The sequence below is a fragment of the Neolamprologus multifasciatus genome, chromosome 8 (assembly GCF_963576455.1).
Source record: "Neolamprologus multifasciatus chromosome 8, fNeoMul1.2, whole genome shotgun sequence".
In the NCBI taxonomy this organism is placed as follows: domain Eukaryota; kingdom Metazoa; phylum Chordata; class Actinopteri; order Cichliformes; family Cichlidae; genus Neolamprologus; species Neolamprologus multifasciatus.
In genome coordinates, this window is record NC_140446.1 from 10,750,625 (window position 1) to 10,769,643 (window position 19,019).

General features: G+C 43.2%; 1 protein-coding gene across 6 annotated transcripts in view; it reads left to right on the top strand.

The window, feature by feature from the left end:
- ctbp2l (C-terminal binding protein 2, like) overlaps positions 1-19,019 on the top strand; it is a 97,048-nt gene that overhangs the window by 37,022 nt on the left and 41,007 nt on the right. For 3 of the 6 annotated variants that reach the window (XM_085169926.1, XM_085169928.1, XM_085169927.1), the window contains one exon: positions 3,910-4,116. In XM_085169926.1, the coding sequence (XP_085026052.1) occupies positions 4,059-4,116 (58 nt within the window). In that variant the 5' untranslated portion in view covers positions 3,910-4,058. The other 3 variants (XM_085169929.1, XM_085169925.1, XM_085169930.1) reach the window with 3 other exon arrangements.

Consider the following 19,019-nt stretch of genomic DNA (forward strand, 5'->3'; position numbering starts at 1 on the left):
CATGAAGTGATGCTGTAACTCGAGTGACTCATTTGACAGTGTGAGATTGCCTTTGCTCAGTCTGTACACCCCCACCCTGTCTGATAAAGCATGTAATTATTGCTATCTAATGAAAGTCGGTCAGGGACGTTGCTCATATCTATTTACCAAAGCAAAATTATTTTCTTATTTCATCATCATTAAATTTCATCGCATTACAAGATGATGCTGCAACAAATGAATTTAATTTGGATTTTTTTTTTTTTCACATCCTCCTATGGTTAAAGTCACAATGTTGGGTGGAGAATAACCAGGACAGAATAGAATCAATGCTTTCGTTATTGATGACTGTATATGTTGGGTTTCTGATGTGTTAATTAATTGTTCGGTGAATAAAAGATCAAAGTAGAGCGCAAAATGGCAATCACAAGATCACCTAACAGTTTCTTCTGCCTTAAAAAAAAGTCAAACAAAGCCACAAAACCAAATGATGTCACTTACTTTATGTCTCAGCCTTGTGGTCTTCCTCAGTGCATGAAAGGAAATAGAGGTCATATGTTCGGCAGACGATTGGCTTAGAGAGTCACATGGCTATTGACTTCCTGATGTGATATACATCTTTCTGATAACTAAAACCAGAGTTGCACAGATCCGAATCTCCATTATACCACCTGCATTATTGCTCAATTCAATGACTTGTCATCAGCAACATGCGGTGTCTATAAACTGTTCACCTGCTCTCTGTTGTAACCTCACATATGCCTCCATATAAATGTGAAGGTTAATAGCCACACGAGGACCAAAGAGTCCTTCTAGGAAGATGATCGGAATTATTGACTTCACATGTCTGTGTCTTTAACGTTGTGCTTGATCGCTGCACCGCTGCACATAGATTAAGCTTAGACACGCCCCCTATGTCAGTGCCAACTCAGGAAGTTAAATGGTATTAAAACCACTAAACATATCTATGGCAGCATATGTGTTACTTTTTTATTCACATATGTGTGTTAAAAACACGTAACCTTTAACTTTGTTAAACCGATACATTAATAAATTAATATAACATGAGCCAGATAAAAGAATAACATTGAATAAAAAATTTAAGTCGAGAAAATAATAATGGATTGTAGGTTAAAACTTCAAAAGTTCAGCACCCAGCAGCTGCATAAAACTTTAAAAATATGCTTAAGCTAAGCAAACAATCTCCCGATTTCAGTTGTAATAATACTAGAAGGTGTGAAAAAATGAAGGGGTCCTAATACTTTCTCAGATGGCCTTTTCTTATTGATTTGTTGGTGTTTTCTTCTGTCATAAATCACTTTACAACGAGATCAGTCATTTGAGACTGTTTGTCTTTGTGCTGCGTTCGAAACCCCCGCTAACTGACTGCCCTTCGCCCACATCTGCGTACCATACATACTCTGACAGGGATCTCTGTGTGCCCCTGACATTGAGCAGAGTTTGCAGACTGTGATTGTGCTCACGGGTGAAGCCATCCTTGGGAGACAGAGCCGGCTGTCACAGATATGGATTCGTTCATTTAATGTTTTGGTGTCTCGCGTGCAAATGTTTCCCTTTCAGTGAGCTGTGGCCACGCAAGCGGGGGAGTTTTATCGATCATCTGACTTTTAATACCTCTTAAATATTAAGATTCATGTATATGACCTTTGTGTTTGAATTGAGTGTGCAAAATTCCTGCTTAAATACCCTCTCATGCACTGCTGGCTGCACTGTCAGGCTTGTTTCACTCTTTCTTTTATAGTATTGAGAAATTTAACTCTTGATTCGTGTGAGTTTTTCTTTTTTCTTTTTTTTGAAAATGAAACAGTTCTCAGACCACTGCTTATAGTCGACTGTCTAACAGAAAAGAAACAGGCATAAAGATGAGGAAGGGTTGGCCTCTGTGCGGGTCTTGGTAGCTTCTGTGAATCCTCCTTTTCTCAACTTCCCACCCTCTCTGTCGCTTTCACTCTTTATGTCACACACACACACAAGTGGATGGCCCTGGAACAAGGGCCGGTGATTGATAACTCTGTGCGAGAGACCTCAGAGGCAGCGGCACTACAGAGAGATGGACAGATGAAAGGGGAGAGGGAGGAGGGACTGAGAGGAGACTGAAATGAAGTAACAGGGTGAGGCCTTCCAGCAGCAGTTAACATACTCCAGCCGGAGTACCATATTGTTAAAAAGGCACCCTGGAAGTAACCTTGTGTGCGGCTTCCTCTCGTCAAAATCATTCTTTTCTCTGCCATGACAGTAACTTAAAGATTACTCAGCGTAACAGGAAAATTATTAGCCTTTTCCACCTCTGCAGGAATTTCTTTGATTTTCCTTTTTAATGCGCCCTTCTTTATCCATGTTGACGGTCTCAGGTTGTATGTTGTTGTATTTATGACCTGCTAAAGATCTTTAAGCATTTAGGTTTCCCATAAGTCCATAAAGGGAAAGAACTGAAATCATTAAAGGAGGCTGATAAACAGAAAACGGCAGTTTTAGAGAGGACAAAATGGTGAGGCAATATACGCTTAAATAGGAACATGTGGAGGATTTTTTCCTCAAGGAAAGGCTGCATACAAGTCTGTATACCTCCTGGTGTGATAGCTCTGCATGGTCCCATATGTGCAGAGGTGTCCTGATAATGTCACATTTCAGCACCGCCCACAGTAGTATGTAGTTTCACATTTGAATAGCCAGTTCTGATGAATAGCACAGGTCGGCTCAGATCCACAACATATGAAATCTTTACCTTCTCACCCTTCTCGTGTTTTTTACCCTCGATATTTGACCACACAGGACCGATGAAGACTTTGTGTAATGACTTTGCTGTGATGCTTTCTGACACAAAGAGATATTTCAGTGATCTCAGCACTTTGTGAGAGCAAAGACGCCTCAGGCTCTGGTCCTGGATGAGCACAATGTGGGATATGAGTGTTTTGAGAGAGAGAATGTTTAATCCCTGTTGTGCTGCAATAATTTAGTTCCATTTGACTCCGATGCTTTTCCCCAGTCTTTATGTGATGCATGCAAAAGCATACTCTTCTGTTTTCCTTTGTAACAAAGATGCAATTGTACAAATAATTGCCTGCATGTCTGTGAGTGATAGTGAATTAAAAAGGCTTTGTCGGGTTACATTTTCAGACAGCTCAGAGTTACAAACTTCTCTTTATCTGAAATGGCAACTGTGATTATGTGTGCAAGGCCAAATCGTGGCCAAGCTAAAGTTATTTGAAGTTCAGTAATCATCTGGCTTTATATTGTGTGGATGGGAACATGTGTTTCTCTCTGGGTAGATTCTAACTACCCTCTATTGGTCTGAACGTGTCATTACATGACAGTCCATCTTCAGGTTGGACACATCACTTTATCAGATGATAAATTTCCCCTCTCCAGTCTTATCAGCTTCCTGTCGTCAGACTGAGCATTTCTGCGCTTGCTTTGTTTTGAAAAACTTTCACGGCAAAAAAAGGGAAGTAGACTGAGTTGAGATACCTCAAATGTCACAGTGATCAATAAGAAATGCGATGAGTGACAAGTTAGATGGAGCTTCACATGAGTATTTGTCAAGGAAAGAAAACACACTTCAAACAGGGGAAAAGTGGAGCTTTTAGAGCACTGAAGTTTTGTCACTTTTTAGAGCAAATGGAGCACTTTGTCACCAGCAGTGTCTGAGTGCATGTGTGTGAAGCTGTGTGATTCACTGATTTCCTGTATATCTATTGCCTGCAGCTTCCCAGACTCTTTGTGAAGAAGAGGCTGTGGGACTTTGTAGTCAAGGACTCTTTAATGCATTCCTGTGTCAGAGATTTTTTTTGGTGCTTTTACATCAATGATGTGTGTATATACAGTAACTACGTGTGTGTGTGTGTGTGTGTCTGTGTGCGCCCGCGTTGCTTTAAGCCAAGTTTCTTTGTGTTTGTGCCTTTCGTGTAGGTGTATGTGCCGAGGCGGTATGCCCCGGGGAGTAGTGCTGACAGTGCACTAGGAGTCTGAACCTTGTCAGTATTGGTGGCTCAGGAGGAGAGATACCCTGCTGTGCGGAGCCGAGCCCTGCCGTCCTGTGCTGTGCCGCGTTTGACGCCATGTCCCTGACTGACAAACACAAAGTGAAGAGACAGCGACTGGACCGAATCTGTGAAGGTAAAGTTTTGTGTATGTACCAGTCTTAAACTTTTTTTGCACTCCCGACTCACATTTTCCTGCACTGGTCTTCTCTCTATCTTCGCGCCAGTTTTTGTTGTTTCAAGAGCTACTTTCTGTACGTACAAGCAGGCCTCCAGATTTTGCTGTAAATTAACTTTGACTGGGTGTCAACTGGGTGCGATGATGATTCTTTATATTTGGAGCTGCGCTGAATCAAAATCCCAGTTTGATGGTCTACATATTGAGGTTTAAAGTGACCTCAATTTGGTCAAAAGTGAGCATTTTTAGAATACAGGTTTAGCCTGGGTTTAACCTCAAAATCTGCATTTCTTTTGACCTGCAGAGAATGAAATTCTTGCTAAGTGCATCTCCTTGTTGCTTTCCTTTGGAAAATAAATCCTCACTTTTGTGTTTTTCCTTCTGTCTTCATTGACCGCCTAATCTTGCTGTTCTTAGCAAAACCCTAGCACCTATCGGCGATCAGTGCCTATTGATTGCTATAATTTTCTGCTGGCGCGCCGCACATGTCAGATACTACAGTAACCAGTCTATGAATGTTGACCTCAGCAGCAAACATTCATCCAGTGGATGTAAATGAAATTACTGCTTTACTCTGGCCTCTCTGCGAGCTGTGGTTGGTTTGTGTAGGAGTGTCTGTTATGTGACTTATGGTTAAGGAGAATCTCTAAACATCTGAACTCAAGTTAGATTACCGCAGGGGATTGAATGGTTTCCATCCTGTCACGCCTGTTAAAAAGCAGCCAATTTTACAGCATGAACTGCAGTGATTATTAAGCTTTAGGTGGTGGATTATAGAGCTGTGGTGTTGTATTGAAAGGCCTGAACATACAAGAGGAACCCCCTGCTGCACGCATAGCTACAAAGTAAGCCTAGGCAACAAGGAATATGAGTTTTTGTGTGGGTGTATAAACTGTATCTGAAGCCTTGTGAATGTGCATTTTTAAATCCACTTGTTTGACTGCCCAGCGTGTGTTTTGTGTTGTGTGTATGTGTGTGTGCATGCGTGTTTGTGCGTATGGGTCTGTCAGACTGTGTCCTGAGGTAAAATCATCTCCTCTCTGCTGTCTGGGTCCCCAAGAGGCTTGTTAAGCTGCTAGGCCCTCCTGGAGCCAGCGCAGAGAGAGGCAGACATGACTGCAGTGCTGGAAAATGAAGCTAGACGCACCATTACCCCCAGTGCCAGTATATTTGTTTTGCAGCATGATGTAACCACCTCAGCTTTATGCACATGAAATGAAGGACATATGCCACACTTCCAGCATATAGTCAGGACCAAGAAACCTTGTCTGTGATGTAGTATTTGGAAATATATACTGGTATTAGGAAATTACCTTACAACCCCGAACCAATAAAAGCAAATCTTTAAGTTCAGCATTTCTCGAGTGTAATCAAGCCTTTTTTGGAAAAAAAGTTGTCTGAATAACTAGTCATCACGAAATCAACCCCTTCATTATTTATTTAGTCAGTTTTACAAGTTTAATAATAATAGTATTGTTTTTATATGACTTCACTAACAGGTATGCAGCTCTGTATTACCTTGACAGCTAAAATGTAATGAGAGAGAAAGAAATAGGGAGAACCTGAGTTTTAAAACAACATTTTAAATGCCATGAGGTGCAATCATAACGTTTTTTGACTACACAACGCCTGACTTAAATTTGGCTAATTTCTCTTAGGGCAGTGCTTGCCCATTTCCACTACAGCTGCTGACCACTCGCACTCTGGACCTCCTTTAGCATGTCAAAACCTGGATAGAAAATAACTCAGTCCTTTGGGTAGAACTCCATATTGACAGTCTGACCCTGGGGGATGAAATAACAGTGCATATCTTAATAAGCACGCTCCTGGCTGTGCTTTTAATCTTATGCACCAGATATCTGACTTTTCTAGTAAAGAAGTCTGCTGTTTGGTCTCATGGTTGTAGCAGGAGAACCAGCGCTGATCACCAGTGATGATCCCTGACGTGACAGGTGGGTTAGTTTTACTCAGACGTTGATGTCTGTTGTGTTGTGTTGTGTTGTGCGCAAGTTGTAGCTCCATGATGAAATCCCTGACAGAGAAGTGAAAAGTGTTTAATAGGGGACTTTCACAGGGAGATCTGAAAATAGCATCAACTTTATACGTGGTGCAGTGCTGCCCAAGAAGATGACCTTGAATTGGAGAACAGGCAAATCATTTTAATTCATTTATATTTTTGTTTTTTTGGTTGGGGGGGGGGGGGGGGTCAATAGCTAGTTTATTCCCTTTGCACTCAGAGTTACATGAGAAGATTCATACCAAATGCTACATGCTTTACCACATACTTTATTTAAACAGCAGAACCAAGCTCAAAGGGGCCATCATCTGCCATGGCTGAATGGGGGGTTAAGCAGAAAGAGAAGAGGGGGAAAAGGGAGAACAAATAGAGACTGAGACAAACAAACAAACTTTAGGAGAGAGAAGACAAAATGTAATGACAAGCAGTGGTGGCATATAAATACATCCCTGAAGCAGCATTCTTAAGGGATAAGGGAAGGTGGAGAGGGAGTCTCTGCCTTCCAAAATCCAAACTGGAAAGCTGCCCCCAGCAGCTGGATAGCTTAGCTAAGCATAAAGATTGGAAAGGGGAAAAAGCTGCTTTTGCTTTGCCCAAATCAACTTTCACCACCTGTAAAACTTGCGGAGATTTCTTGGCCAGTCAACATGCAAAGACTCCAGGAAGTCACTTATCCCAGCCAAGAAACAATACGGTACATAACCCCCTGCTGAACTGTTGTTTTAACATGGAGGTTTTTCACTACCTAGGATTGCTGCTGATCACAAGCTGTTTCCTTTGGACAAAGCAGTGATAGCAGTTTTCTTAGTGCTGCTCAGCAAACCAACATGACAGCCTTATGAATCTTTTTTTTAACTAATAAATGAATGAAGCAATGAAATTTGCAAGATTTCCTTAAAGTTTTTTTATGGGCTATAATTACAAATGAACTTTATAATACACAGCACAACAAGGAGATTTCCTTATAAAAGCCCCCCCCCACCCCCACCCCCCGAAAAAAATAAAAAAAAAATAAAAAAAATTGAATAATAGTTCTTTAATAATCACCTGACCTTAAAGGTGAGTCATAAGTAACAGGAGGATTTTTTCTATTGGTTGAAATAACTTCCTGATTACCATTGCAGTCTAGATCCAGCTGCTGAATTTGCATGAATCAGACAGCTGAGGTAGTTAGTCATTCCTGAGGGAACAACAGTTTGTCTGCTTGGCTTGAGCGCAAAGCCCACAGGAGACGCATAGAGAGACGGTAACAGGTGTTGCTGTGATGCATGCAGAGCTGCTTCATGGTGAGCTTACCTGCCGACGTTCCTTCTCGCACACTCGCAAACACAAGCACGCCGGCATGAAAACTCACACAAGATCTCCAGATGGCCGTCATACAGGATCAGTGCATCAGTCCCCTGGTTGCTATTGTGAGGGCATAAAGGGGGTGGGGAGGGGGGGGGAAGACAGCTTGTGATTTGTTCACGAGCCAGTGACCAGGCCGAGTTGTCCCACTGATCGCATGTAGTGGAGTGATAAGGCTGCTATGGCGATTGTCTCTGTGCAAGGAGAAAGCGTACATGAAGCGATCTGCTGCTTTTGGTTTCACGCGCAGGTAAAAGCCTCACAGGGCCCATTTGGCTACTGTCTGGAGTAACTCATCTTAATCCAGGTTCACACTTCAACCAGACTCGCAGTTGGCAAACAGATACAGACCAGATGAAGCCATGATTTGCGCTGTCTCTTCTCAATCTCTTTCAAGTGAAAATCTGGAACGTCCTCTTTGGAAAACGTCTGCTGAGACTACACTCTCTCTGCACTGTCCAACAGAGCCTTTGCCTTTGTTTCCATTGTTTTCCCAACATTAAAATACACCTCTTGTCATATCCAAGTCAGCTCTCGTTGCCACGCAAGGTGCAAATTGTATTTAATTTTTTTTTTATATTATAGCATTTCCCAAATTGTTCATTCTGGCTGTCTTTATATTAGCATTTATGGCAGTGGGATCACATATGCTGTATCTCTGAAAACCCGGTGGCTAGATGACAAGGCTGATTAAGCCATTAAAGTCCTTGATATGTATTTAGCATAATCTGGCCTGTCTGCAAATAAGAAGGCAGGGAGCTGGTTGCAAATGTTTTATCAAAAGCTGCTAGTTAGCTCAATCAAAGCAGCTGCTGGGAAGCATCAGCCTTAATTCGGCTTTATGAGAAATAGAGAGATGCTTTCTATCTCTCGTTCTCACTCTTTCTCTTGTTCTGTTTCTTTCTCTCTCAGGGGTGGAGAGATTCATTTCTGTCATCTGAAGAGATGAGGAGTGATCTGCCACGGCCCATGTTCCTCCCAGCCTCAGGTCCTTTCATGTTCTCGGCTTAATTTGAGCTGAACCAATGTTTATCATTCTGCAGCAACTGGGCCGAGTGGCTGGGAGGGAGGACAGTTTTGCTCCTGATCCATTTTTTTTTTTCTTTGCAAAGATTGTTGTTTTTCTTGTAGACTGCATTACTCTTTTCCCTCTGGGTTAGATTAGTGCCGCTCTAATCTAGTCAGATAATGTTTTTATCAGCATCTGCATTTTATTCATGTTGTGCAACATGATGGCACTTTATGGTGGAATAATTAGGAATATAATTTATCCTTATTAGATGCAAAACAAAAGTAGTACTGCAGACACAGAAGCACAATTGTTCTTTCTAGTTTCTGATAGCATTTGCTTCTAACCGTTATAGTGAATCTGTTTAGTGTGAACTTTGAACTGGATTGAGCACTTGAGGAAAAACAACGTGAGTCATGTAACTAGCTGTTTGGATGTTCTTACCAGCTTTACTGATTCAGAGAAGCTTAGAGTCACCAGTTAAGAAAATTATATTTTTGGTGATCTTTTATTTAATTGATTATTCAATGAAGCTTATTTTGTGGCCGTTTTCTTTAAACTAGAACCCAATCGATACAGCTTGAATGAAAGGTTTAAAAATATATCTGTTGGCTGATTCATAATGAATGAATCAATGAATTTATAGCATTGAGGATTGAGGACTGCCATCCCAGGAATGGTGTCAAAATCGTTTCTTATATTTTATTGCCAGTTTATTGCCAGTTGATTACTCTAAATTAATTTTGAACTTAGAATATGTTTCCTTTTAGACTACAGCTGTGGCATGCTTTCATGTAGTACAGTATATATGCTATATAGTTTCTCACTTAGTACATTAATTGAACAGGATAGTCCATATTAATTACCCATTATCCAATTCAGGGTTGTAGCGAGGCTGGAGCCTGTCAGTGGATTTATATTTGTTAAATGTTGAATTTACACTGTAGGTACATCGCAGACATCTCTGAAATCCTACATGGTAGCATGCACCTCCCTGGAAATGTAAGTACGTGTTGCTTCGACTGGCCTGTTCAGTACCGTCGATTCGTTCTGTGCATTTCCAAGTAATTTTTTGCTGCGGTTTTTGAATTTGTCAGTGAGAGAACAGGAATGATTATCTCAATATAAGGACTGAAATATGTCCTGGAGAAGGATTGCAGAAATTGCAATTATTGGAATATATGTAAGGGAATGACCCCCCAAAAAAGAGTGGAGGACCCAGGAGGGAAAAGCATCTTATTTGTTCCTATTGTGGCTGGTACCACATATAAAACACTGTGACACAACCATGAGGTAATTAACAGATTAAAAACCACACAAAGTCCTGAATGCCGGTAATGGTGTCGTGAACTGTAGGTTACGCTATAGGCTCGACAAAGATTTACCGCAGAAGTCTCTTTTACCTAGCACTGGCATCACTTGCAGCACTGATAACACATCCTGAAAATTGCTGTAATTCTTATGTCCTTCTCCTTTTGCTTTATAGCTAAAATTGCAATCACTGAGGGTAAGAAATCTGTTGCATTATATTTCTTTATAGGTGTTTTATCAGGATTACGTGCAGCTGCTTGTCTAAGACACTGATGAATCAGTAGTCTAGCTTATCTTGGGAGATGAAACATAGATTGTGGCTATTCTTAAATAAAAAGTGCCAGAAGACGTACTGACCTTTATACACTATGCAATAACACTACAGCAAATAAATAACGTTTGCCTTCTATAGCGTTCAGCGCATACGAATATTGCCACCCTTCCCCCACATCTCTGCTTTTAACTACAAAAAGCGCTCTTTCATTTAGCCGAACTCCAAATCATTTTTCACCAACGACTTAGAGAAAAATTACATTTTCTCTCCTTTCCTCTCTCTCTTGCTCTCTCTCTTGCTCTCTCCTTCCCTCCCTCTTCTTTCACTCAGCTGCAGCTCCAAAATGCAAGCGGGCTGTCGTCTCTCCCTTCTGTCTGCCCCATCTGTGATGCAGTATGGGCCACTGGCTTGATAATGATAGGCAGGCGGAGCGTGGGGCTGTGCACAAGGCAAAGATGGAAAATACCAACCTGCTAAAATGGAAGACAAAACTCTAATCAGTTGCTTCACCAAGTCTACTTGAGGTCTTGCCCTGTAGCGGCTCTCTCTCTGCCCTGCGTTCCTCCCATCCTTGAAATCTGTAACATGCTGAGCCGTGCACTGCAGAGATGCGAGGTGGTAAAGAGGCAGAGGACAGCGTCTTGATAACACAGCAGATGTAAACCCTCTGAAAGCCATCAGACCAGAATTGGTACCATGTGTTTTTCTTTCCTCATCGCCCCTCCTTCCTGCCTGCACTTGTGTTTGAGTGAGAAAAGGCCCAGAGGCTCGTTAAAACTTTAATATACTGTACAATCACAGTAATTGAGTAGAATTTTCAAGTTCTTCCAGTCATGGTTTTAATTTATGAAGTCCCTATGAAAGTTTAATGGATCAGCAGTTGTAGAGTCGCAGCTATCTAAATCATTCTGCAGCTATCTCTGCCTGCACTGCCTGCCAAGTCTCGCCGTTAGCGTCCTGTGCCCTAGAAAGATGGCCAGATTGCTCCAAAGGCATGACTGTTGCTGGACGTCTGTTCAACACATTGTACCTAGAGATCTTTCACAGAGCCGCATGACTGGCTGTGAGCTAGCAAGCCGAGGTTTTGGCATTAATTTTGATGCCGTTCACCACATATCCAGTGTTTAAATTTGGAGTTTCCCTTTATTGTATTATTCATACAAGCAAACACAGGATCCCTGTTGCTTGATGAGTGCAGTGTAGTATGCTCACTTAATTATGGAGCAACTCTCGTGAGAGAAAGGCTTGTCAGGGAAAATGCACAAGATGAATTTGCTACCACAGCTTCTTTTGCTAATAGATTGCGGGAGATATGATAAGCCACGTCCTTGTTTCGTTGTAAGCAACACCAGTCCGACCGTACTTGAGATGTTTATTATTGTTATTAATATTTTGTCAGGAAGCGGGAACTGAGTGACACACAGCCCTGAAAGGGGCTTATTAAAAGAAGTTATTGTCTGCGATCGCCGCAGAGAGATACAACACAGTGATTAATGGTGTGTTTTACAGTTGACAAAAAGGCGCAGGGAGACTCAGACCTGAGAGTACAGGACTGAGAAATCACTGCACGGAAATTGCTAGGTATGGGTTACCTCTAATAAAAGAAAGCATTCTTCAGATGTGCGACATCATGCACTGCACAGAGCTGCAGGGAGAAACAAAACTGTTCTGATTTCTTCTTTGTTTGACCTACTTAATGCTCTCTGATTCAGATGTTCCATAATTAAAAAATCTCTTGTTGTTTCTTTTGGTTTTGTTTAGATATTTTATCACTATTGCATCATTTAAGCTTGGAGTCGAAAACAAGGCAGTTATAGCATTTGGTTCTGCGGTTTGACAGGTAGTGGGACAACATAAAGAGACACAGCATTATAGCAGTTTCTTGTTAGTCTTAAACTGGAATAAATTTAGCCTGTCTCAGTCACGCTGTCTCAGTGTCTTAGCTTCAGAAGCATCCAGATGATGTCACCAGAGACTTGCAGCAAAAGGTATTCCTTTAAACCCGAGGTGTCTATTTCATTGATGGGTAAAACGCAGAACAGAAACAATCCTATAGACATTTAGATGTGACAATCTATTCGGTATAGTCCAGTCATTTTCCCCTTCCTTTCCTTCCTTGTCCTATTTCACATTATCTGTTTTCGAGGTAAAGTCAAAACTGGCAGCCTCTCGCTTTATCTGCCTTTTTTCCTATCAGACACTTATCAAAGCTCCTTTCTTCTCCTCCTGCCACTGTTTGCATTGCTCTTATCACAGCAAGTAAACACTGGCAGTTATCTCGCTGATGGTGACATCTCATAAGCCACATCTGCTCTGCTGCGCATCTGGTGTGCAGTAGCGAAGTGTAAGTTCTGTGAGTGGATAAAAATGACGCGCACAGATGATATTGTGATGGCTCACATCGACCAGAATGCCTGCTGACAAACTGATAGATATAGTGGCTTAGTACCATGTAATAATGCACTAATTCAGTTCACACGTATTTAGATTTCTGCTACACACCTGTAATGTTCTTTCAGTGCCTTGTGCACAGTTGAGATACTATTATGTTGACACACCAGCCTACTGCAGTAGGTGTTTCTAGGATCATGTATTACAAGGACCACACAGACACTACTCATCGTAGTGTCTAATCAATCATGACGAAAACAATCATTAGAACATGGCTGATTATAGGCATTCATATATGTGAACTTGCCCAGTGGTGTCCTGTCTTCTTTCTAGCAGTCACTAAATAAAATGTGTCCCACAGTAGTACAGTAGACTGGACACTGTAACCATCCCCTCCCCCTCTCTTAAGGGAAATACACCATGTCAATCCCCAACCTTCTCTGTCCCTCTGGGAATGCCCAGAGGGATACCGGCTGCAAGCCAATGGAGAGGTGAGCGGTAAACACTCGAGCTTTACTCTCTATAAACACATCCAGAGGTATCAGCAGTATGTTGGCTGTGTATACTATCTAGTTCAAGTGATGTCACAAGGGGCAGTGGATTTAAGCAGGTTTTAGTGTGATGCTAATCCCCTTGTGGCAAACGCAGTGGACAAGAAGACTACGCCTGCCAATGGCGTGCATCAACCCCCAGTGGATTAGTTCGCCTTGTCCCCTCCTCCATTCTGCTGCCATTGTCCAGCATGTGTTTTTTAACCCCAATTTCTCACCCTCAGTCTTAGCTTGGAAAGTAACCGTGATACCCAGCACAAGCATGACCTCTGCAGTAGAATGGAGCAGAGCTGCAACCTAAAGGTGTGTTAATTTTCTGCGTGTTTGTATTCTTTCTGTGTTTTTATCATGTTGGGCCTCTCTCCCCACAGATTTCTCATGTTTCCAGGACTGAATTATTTAAATAGGTTGCCAGCAGGGAGCTACATGATAGCATAGACTGAGAAGTGAGGGGAGGGGAGGGGGGCTTTCGGTTGCACATCAGGTAAAAGGGTACCTCCTGCTTCACCTTTCCTTTTTTTCCTCTCTGTTCCTCTCTTTTGATTGGGGCTGAGTGTAACTGGAGAGTTGAAATATAACACCTAGCTCTATTTTCCGCCTTTATAGCTGCACTATTTATTGTCTTCACTGATGCCTAACTCAAGTGAACAGTCGTATTTTGGTGGCTCTTTGAGCCAGCGTGGTCCTGAATGGAGTGAAGGCCAGAACGATAGGGCTGCAAGTCGCTGTCACTACTGCGGTAACATTGCAGGGTGTAGAAATTCTTCTGCACTGTGTGGGGAAGACGGAGACGTTTGGTTTCACGGTCACCTAGATCTTGGGGAAAAACGGGATCCAGTCCTCCACTCCTCTCTGTACAGACAGATCCAGCAGGACCAGCATGGGCAGCCACCACTGAAGAAAACCTCTGTACCTGACCTAAGCAGCAGTCTCTACCTCAAGGAGCTAATGGCAGGCCGGGCCTCAGCACCACCTCAGGATTATTACCTCACTGACGCCACCTTATCTGGTCATCCACCTAAGGAGTCTGGGTTTTACAGGGATAACCAGCACTTGCTCACCAGATCAGCCTTGCATTATGGGCCCAGCGTTGGGGGGGTTAGGTCTTCCTGGGATCAAGGACAAGCAAGAGCCACGCCCTCTTTACTGGCCTCTGCTTCTACACCTACACCCGCACCTCTTCCTCCTCCCCCTCCTCCCCCCGCCTCCTCCGCCACCGCCTCCCCCTCCGCTTCATGAGCTGAGCCGGTTGTACAGGGAAACTCTGGGATCTAAGATGATCCCAGACGTCCAGCGTATTGGTGGCAGCTCTCCCGCTACTGCGATCTTCGGGGCTCAGCCCCCACTTCCTGTTTACGCTGCTGAACCGCTGTCTGCTCGTCAAACTTACAACAGTATCAACAGCTTGCGCCTGGATCCCCTTCAGCCAGCTGCCACCAGCTCGTTGGTGGACCCAGCTTCTCAGGGAATGGACGCAGCTTTCCCCAGGGCTTACGGAGCTGTAGCCTCCCAGAGGCTGCCTTATGATCCAAACTATGACCCCAGCTCAGCCATGGTGGCTGCCACAGCTGGAATGGTCTCCACCTTGCCTCCTCACCAACCCAGTGCTGCAGACCCCAAGAAGATGGTGGACCCTGCTTTCTTGGCTTTCCTAAGAGGGGAAGGCTTGGCTGAAAGCACAATTACACTTCTGCTGCAACATGGCTTTGATTCTCTTTCCACACTGGGGATGATGGAGGACCATGATGTTAGGTCTGTGGCCCCTAATTTGGCCCAGGCCCGTGTTCTGTCACGAGTGGTGCTCAGTTGCAAGACAAGTGGGACGGCAACACGTGCCCGATCTAATAGCTTCAGCCATCGCAATGACCTCTACGTGCAGCCGCAGGGTTTGACTATGGACCCCAACCTGATGCAGCAACCTCCCACCACTGTCCAGACAGTTTCCCCTAGAATGGGAGAATTTCTGGGTAGAAGACCGAGCAGCGCACCCTCCCAACATCTCCTGGAAACCACCACCTACCCAGGAGCACGGCCGCTGGCACCTGGAGCTTTTCCAGTCAGCCCTGGAGGATATAGCAGTGCTGTGACTCAGGGAAGACCCTTCTCCATGTATAATGCCCACACCGGTCTTGCCATGTCTGCTCTCGGAAACCAGCCTCCACCTGCTCCAGGCACCCCTGGAGCTGCACCTAAAACCTTCTCTGGCTCCTATTCCCCGATGGAACTGATGAAGAGAGCCCCCAACTTTCCCCCAGCATCACCTGTAGGAGCAGCAAGCCCCCTTCACAGCCCACAACTTCTCCGCAAGGGGATCAATACTGCTCCTGAGAGTACCATAGTTCCCGTCAGCTCTGCCACCACTCTTCAAGCGCAAAACCTTAACAACAACAAGATGGTGGGACGCCGCACCGGTCCACCTGTCATAGTCTCAACCATGGTCACTACGCCTGACACAAGTAATGTCCAACCTCACTTTTCTCATTAATTTATGCAAACCTTCCATCCTTATTGCTGAATAACATTTTTTTTTGTAAGTTGGTAATCATTTTCTTCTGTATATTAGTTCTACATATTTTGACATGGATTTTGGCATACTAGGAAAAAAAATCACACTGACAGTGTTTTTGAATGGAGGAGTAGCATGCAAGATGCATCTGACAAGTTAAGTAGCTTTGCTCAGAGGGGTCTTCTTTTTTGAATTACGCAACTATTTATACATGTATTGCAAGAGAGTTGTGTCATTTGCCAGAGAGGATCCTGTCTCATCATCAAGTTGAAATATTTCTTTTGAGCAGCACTGCTTTTATTGAGGTCAACATTTTTTCCATCTATTTCTTTTTAAAATTGTTGGTCAGAATTATTTTCAGGCACAAATGTGCTTTTGGAGTAGTTTGCAGCTCCGTTTTGCTTTTCAAGGTTGCCTGCACTTGATTTGGTGAAGTTAGAAAGCACATTTTAAACACTTTTGATTATTTAAGTGTAAGATATTAGACAGAGTGAGTTAAGTGACAGAATTGCATCAATGTTAAGCTTGTCTTATATGTAAAAGTTTATTTCCTTGATACAGAGGTACTGTCATTCTATTTTACGCTGCACTCTCTCCTAATCTGGGGCTTAACCGCCTCAAATCCAATTACACTAATTGGATGTATATTTGCGTCGACTATAGGAGGTAACTGTTTTTATAGACTCCACGCTTCCACTCAAATCCTGCTTCCAGTGCAGCGCAACTAAAAGAGTGTTTCTTTTGTTATAAACTCAAATTTAACTAATATATTGAGTTTATTAAGTAAATGTCCACTGATCTGCATTATACACATTTTCCAACATGTTCCAAGAAGCAGTATACAGTATAGATTGTAAAATCACTGCTAATAAACAGCAGTTGATGTTCACTTTGAAATTTCATTATAGCTTTTTTCATAGTGACAGAGCCATTAAGGAAATAACTACTAAATTAATATGTTTTTGGAGCTTTCCTAAGTGTGCTTTTATATTTAGATCTGCGGAAATACAGTTATTAATGGGCCTCAAACAAGGCTAACACAAGTAGTGAGGTAGCGTTTTATGTCCAGATACTGCAAGTGATTTCTCCAATGAGGCATCATCTCAGCTTATTTTGATTTCTCCTTCTAACTAGTTGATATATTTCCCCGCTGATGAGAGCTGATGAGCTTAGGGAGGAATTAAATCTTTTAACCTTGTTTTCAGCCGTGTAACCCTGTATCTTGCCGGCCTCTCTAATGGGTCTGTGGGCCGCTGCACTTGTTATAGAGTAATGACTTTTATGAAGTGGCTTCCCTTCATGTGTTGTCAAGGAAATAAGAAGCGAGGTGTGAGAATCAGAAGAGGGAGAAGGAGATGTGGGGAAGGCAGGAGGGTTCCTCTCGCAGTTTCGTGGAAATGTACGCGTCTCTCCAAGGTCACGGCAACGGCCGAACGTACCCATAACACTTTTAGCAAACAAACTCATTTGCATGGCGCTGACATTTGTTGCTTCACTAACTTCATCTGATAATGGGCGGCCATTGCTGCTGATCGGAAAGCGTACTTCTTAATTGTGTGTTGCCAGGCAACATAGGTTTCAGTGGTAATCAGAGGCAGATAATCTTCACATTTAAGGAAACGGGAAAGTGGAGCTCCGCATTCAGTGTTACACATTTAGTTTTTTTTACACTTGTTACTTTTTTGCAGAGATAATTGAGTGAAAACAATAAGACGGTGTAGGCCACTAAATGAAATCATTTCTTTTACCCGCCCGCTCCCCCTGAGCAGTGTACAGCTCAAGAAATTGCTAGTCATTTTTCTGCAGAGGCGCTTGTATATCCGTGAAGAGCCTCTCGCATTACATGCATGGCGTTTTATGTTAAAACATGCATATTGATGAAAAGTTGACACGTTATTCCTTTTACACGTCCTGAATAAATTCTCCCAATACGAAGCACTGTCCTTTTCATCGTCTCACATTAAAGTGGACGTTTACACATAGCGTGAAGGCATCTACATTATCGTACCATTAAATTCAAATTTATTCTCCGAGGAGAGTTGTAAAAACAAAGACGTGAGCAGAAGTGAAATCGGTGCTTTCTTAAAATATTTATGTAGATGTAGGTGCAGGTGGGAGGGCCCTGCCTCCTCTCCGCTGGGCGCTGTCTTGGTTGGCTAAAGCTGTAAGTAGTGTTAATAATGGCATTAAACGGTTGAGTCGAGCTCTGTTGCACCATTTCCTTCAACCTTAAGTAGGGAGAGGGCCTCGAAGCACTTGCATTGGCCATGGAGTTGTCCGTCAGTGGCATCCCACAGAGCGGCACAGGTGGGTGAAACTTTCAGTGTCACGTGAAGCAGAAGAGCCATTTCCCTGGCTGTATGTGCGATTGGCTTGTAGCCTGAATTGTGTGCGTGCTCAGTAGATTAACAAAGGTGGACACTTGCACGTGGTTTCCTTGTGGAGATAATCCGCAGAACATCTTCAGCTGTACTTTTCTGGGCTGGAGAATTAGCAGGCAGTGTGGGGAGGAGACGGGGTATATTTTGGGAGCAGAGCTTGTAACTTACAGGGAGGAGTGAGACCAGAACTTGGCAGCAGCGCCTCATAGCCATATGGGATGTGTCAGTTGATGTGTTTACCTGAATAAGTCTGTTCTCTTGGTGACACACTCGGTGCCCAGGTTGTAGTCAAAACACAGCAGATCACTTTTTTTTTTGCCTCTGAGAGGAAACCATTGCTGTTTGTGGCTGACAGTTATGCAACCTTCCAGTGCATGGTTCCCATGGGGGGCCTGAATGGGATTTTAATTTCCCTGCCTGTGTTTGGAAGGACATTCACGAGGATGCATGCCTAATGTGCACTCAGCTGTCCTTGGCTAAACTGCTTTGTGTTCAGGTGTCTGACGTTGATTTCACTGTGCACTCGTACATGTTTTTCCCCCTAGCTAGGTGGAAAGAAACCACTCCCTGTGTGTCATTTTGGCCCTAGACTAGTACTTGCGAATGCTTTAGCAACAAGGTAGCGTCTGTCTTCCTGCGTAGCCGCTCTGGTTTTGATTCTATGGGAGCAAAGCGCTTTGATTTATAGCTAACATGGTCACACATGCATAACTCCAGATATTCATGCCTTGCGATATATGGCTGTGTGTGCGCGCTGATGGAACAATGAACGAGGTTGGCACAATCCACCATGCTGCCACACATGCACACAGACAACAGATGCCCGTCTCTCAACAGCAGGAAGTGCTCATTTTCATCAGGATGGCTGAATGTGATGAAGCTGACAGCAGGACACAGAGACAAGACCTTAAGTTTCCTCTATTTGTCTCTCTCTTCCTTTGACTAGCACTATCTACTATACATATAAAGTGCCGTCAGGAAGTGTTGTAGTAGAATTGTTTTAGCTCTGCTTTAAAAAATATATATAAGCTAACTTAAAAACTAGGCACATCACGAGCTACTGGAGCACAGCGG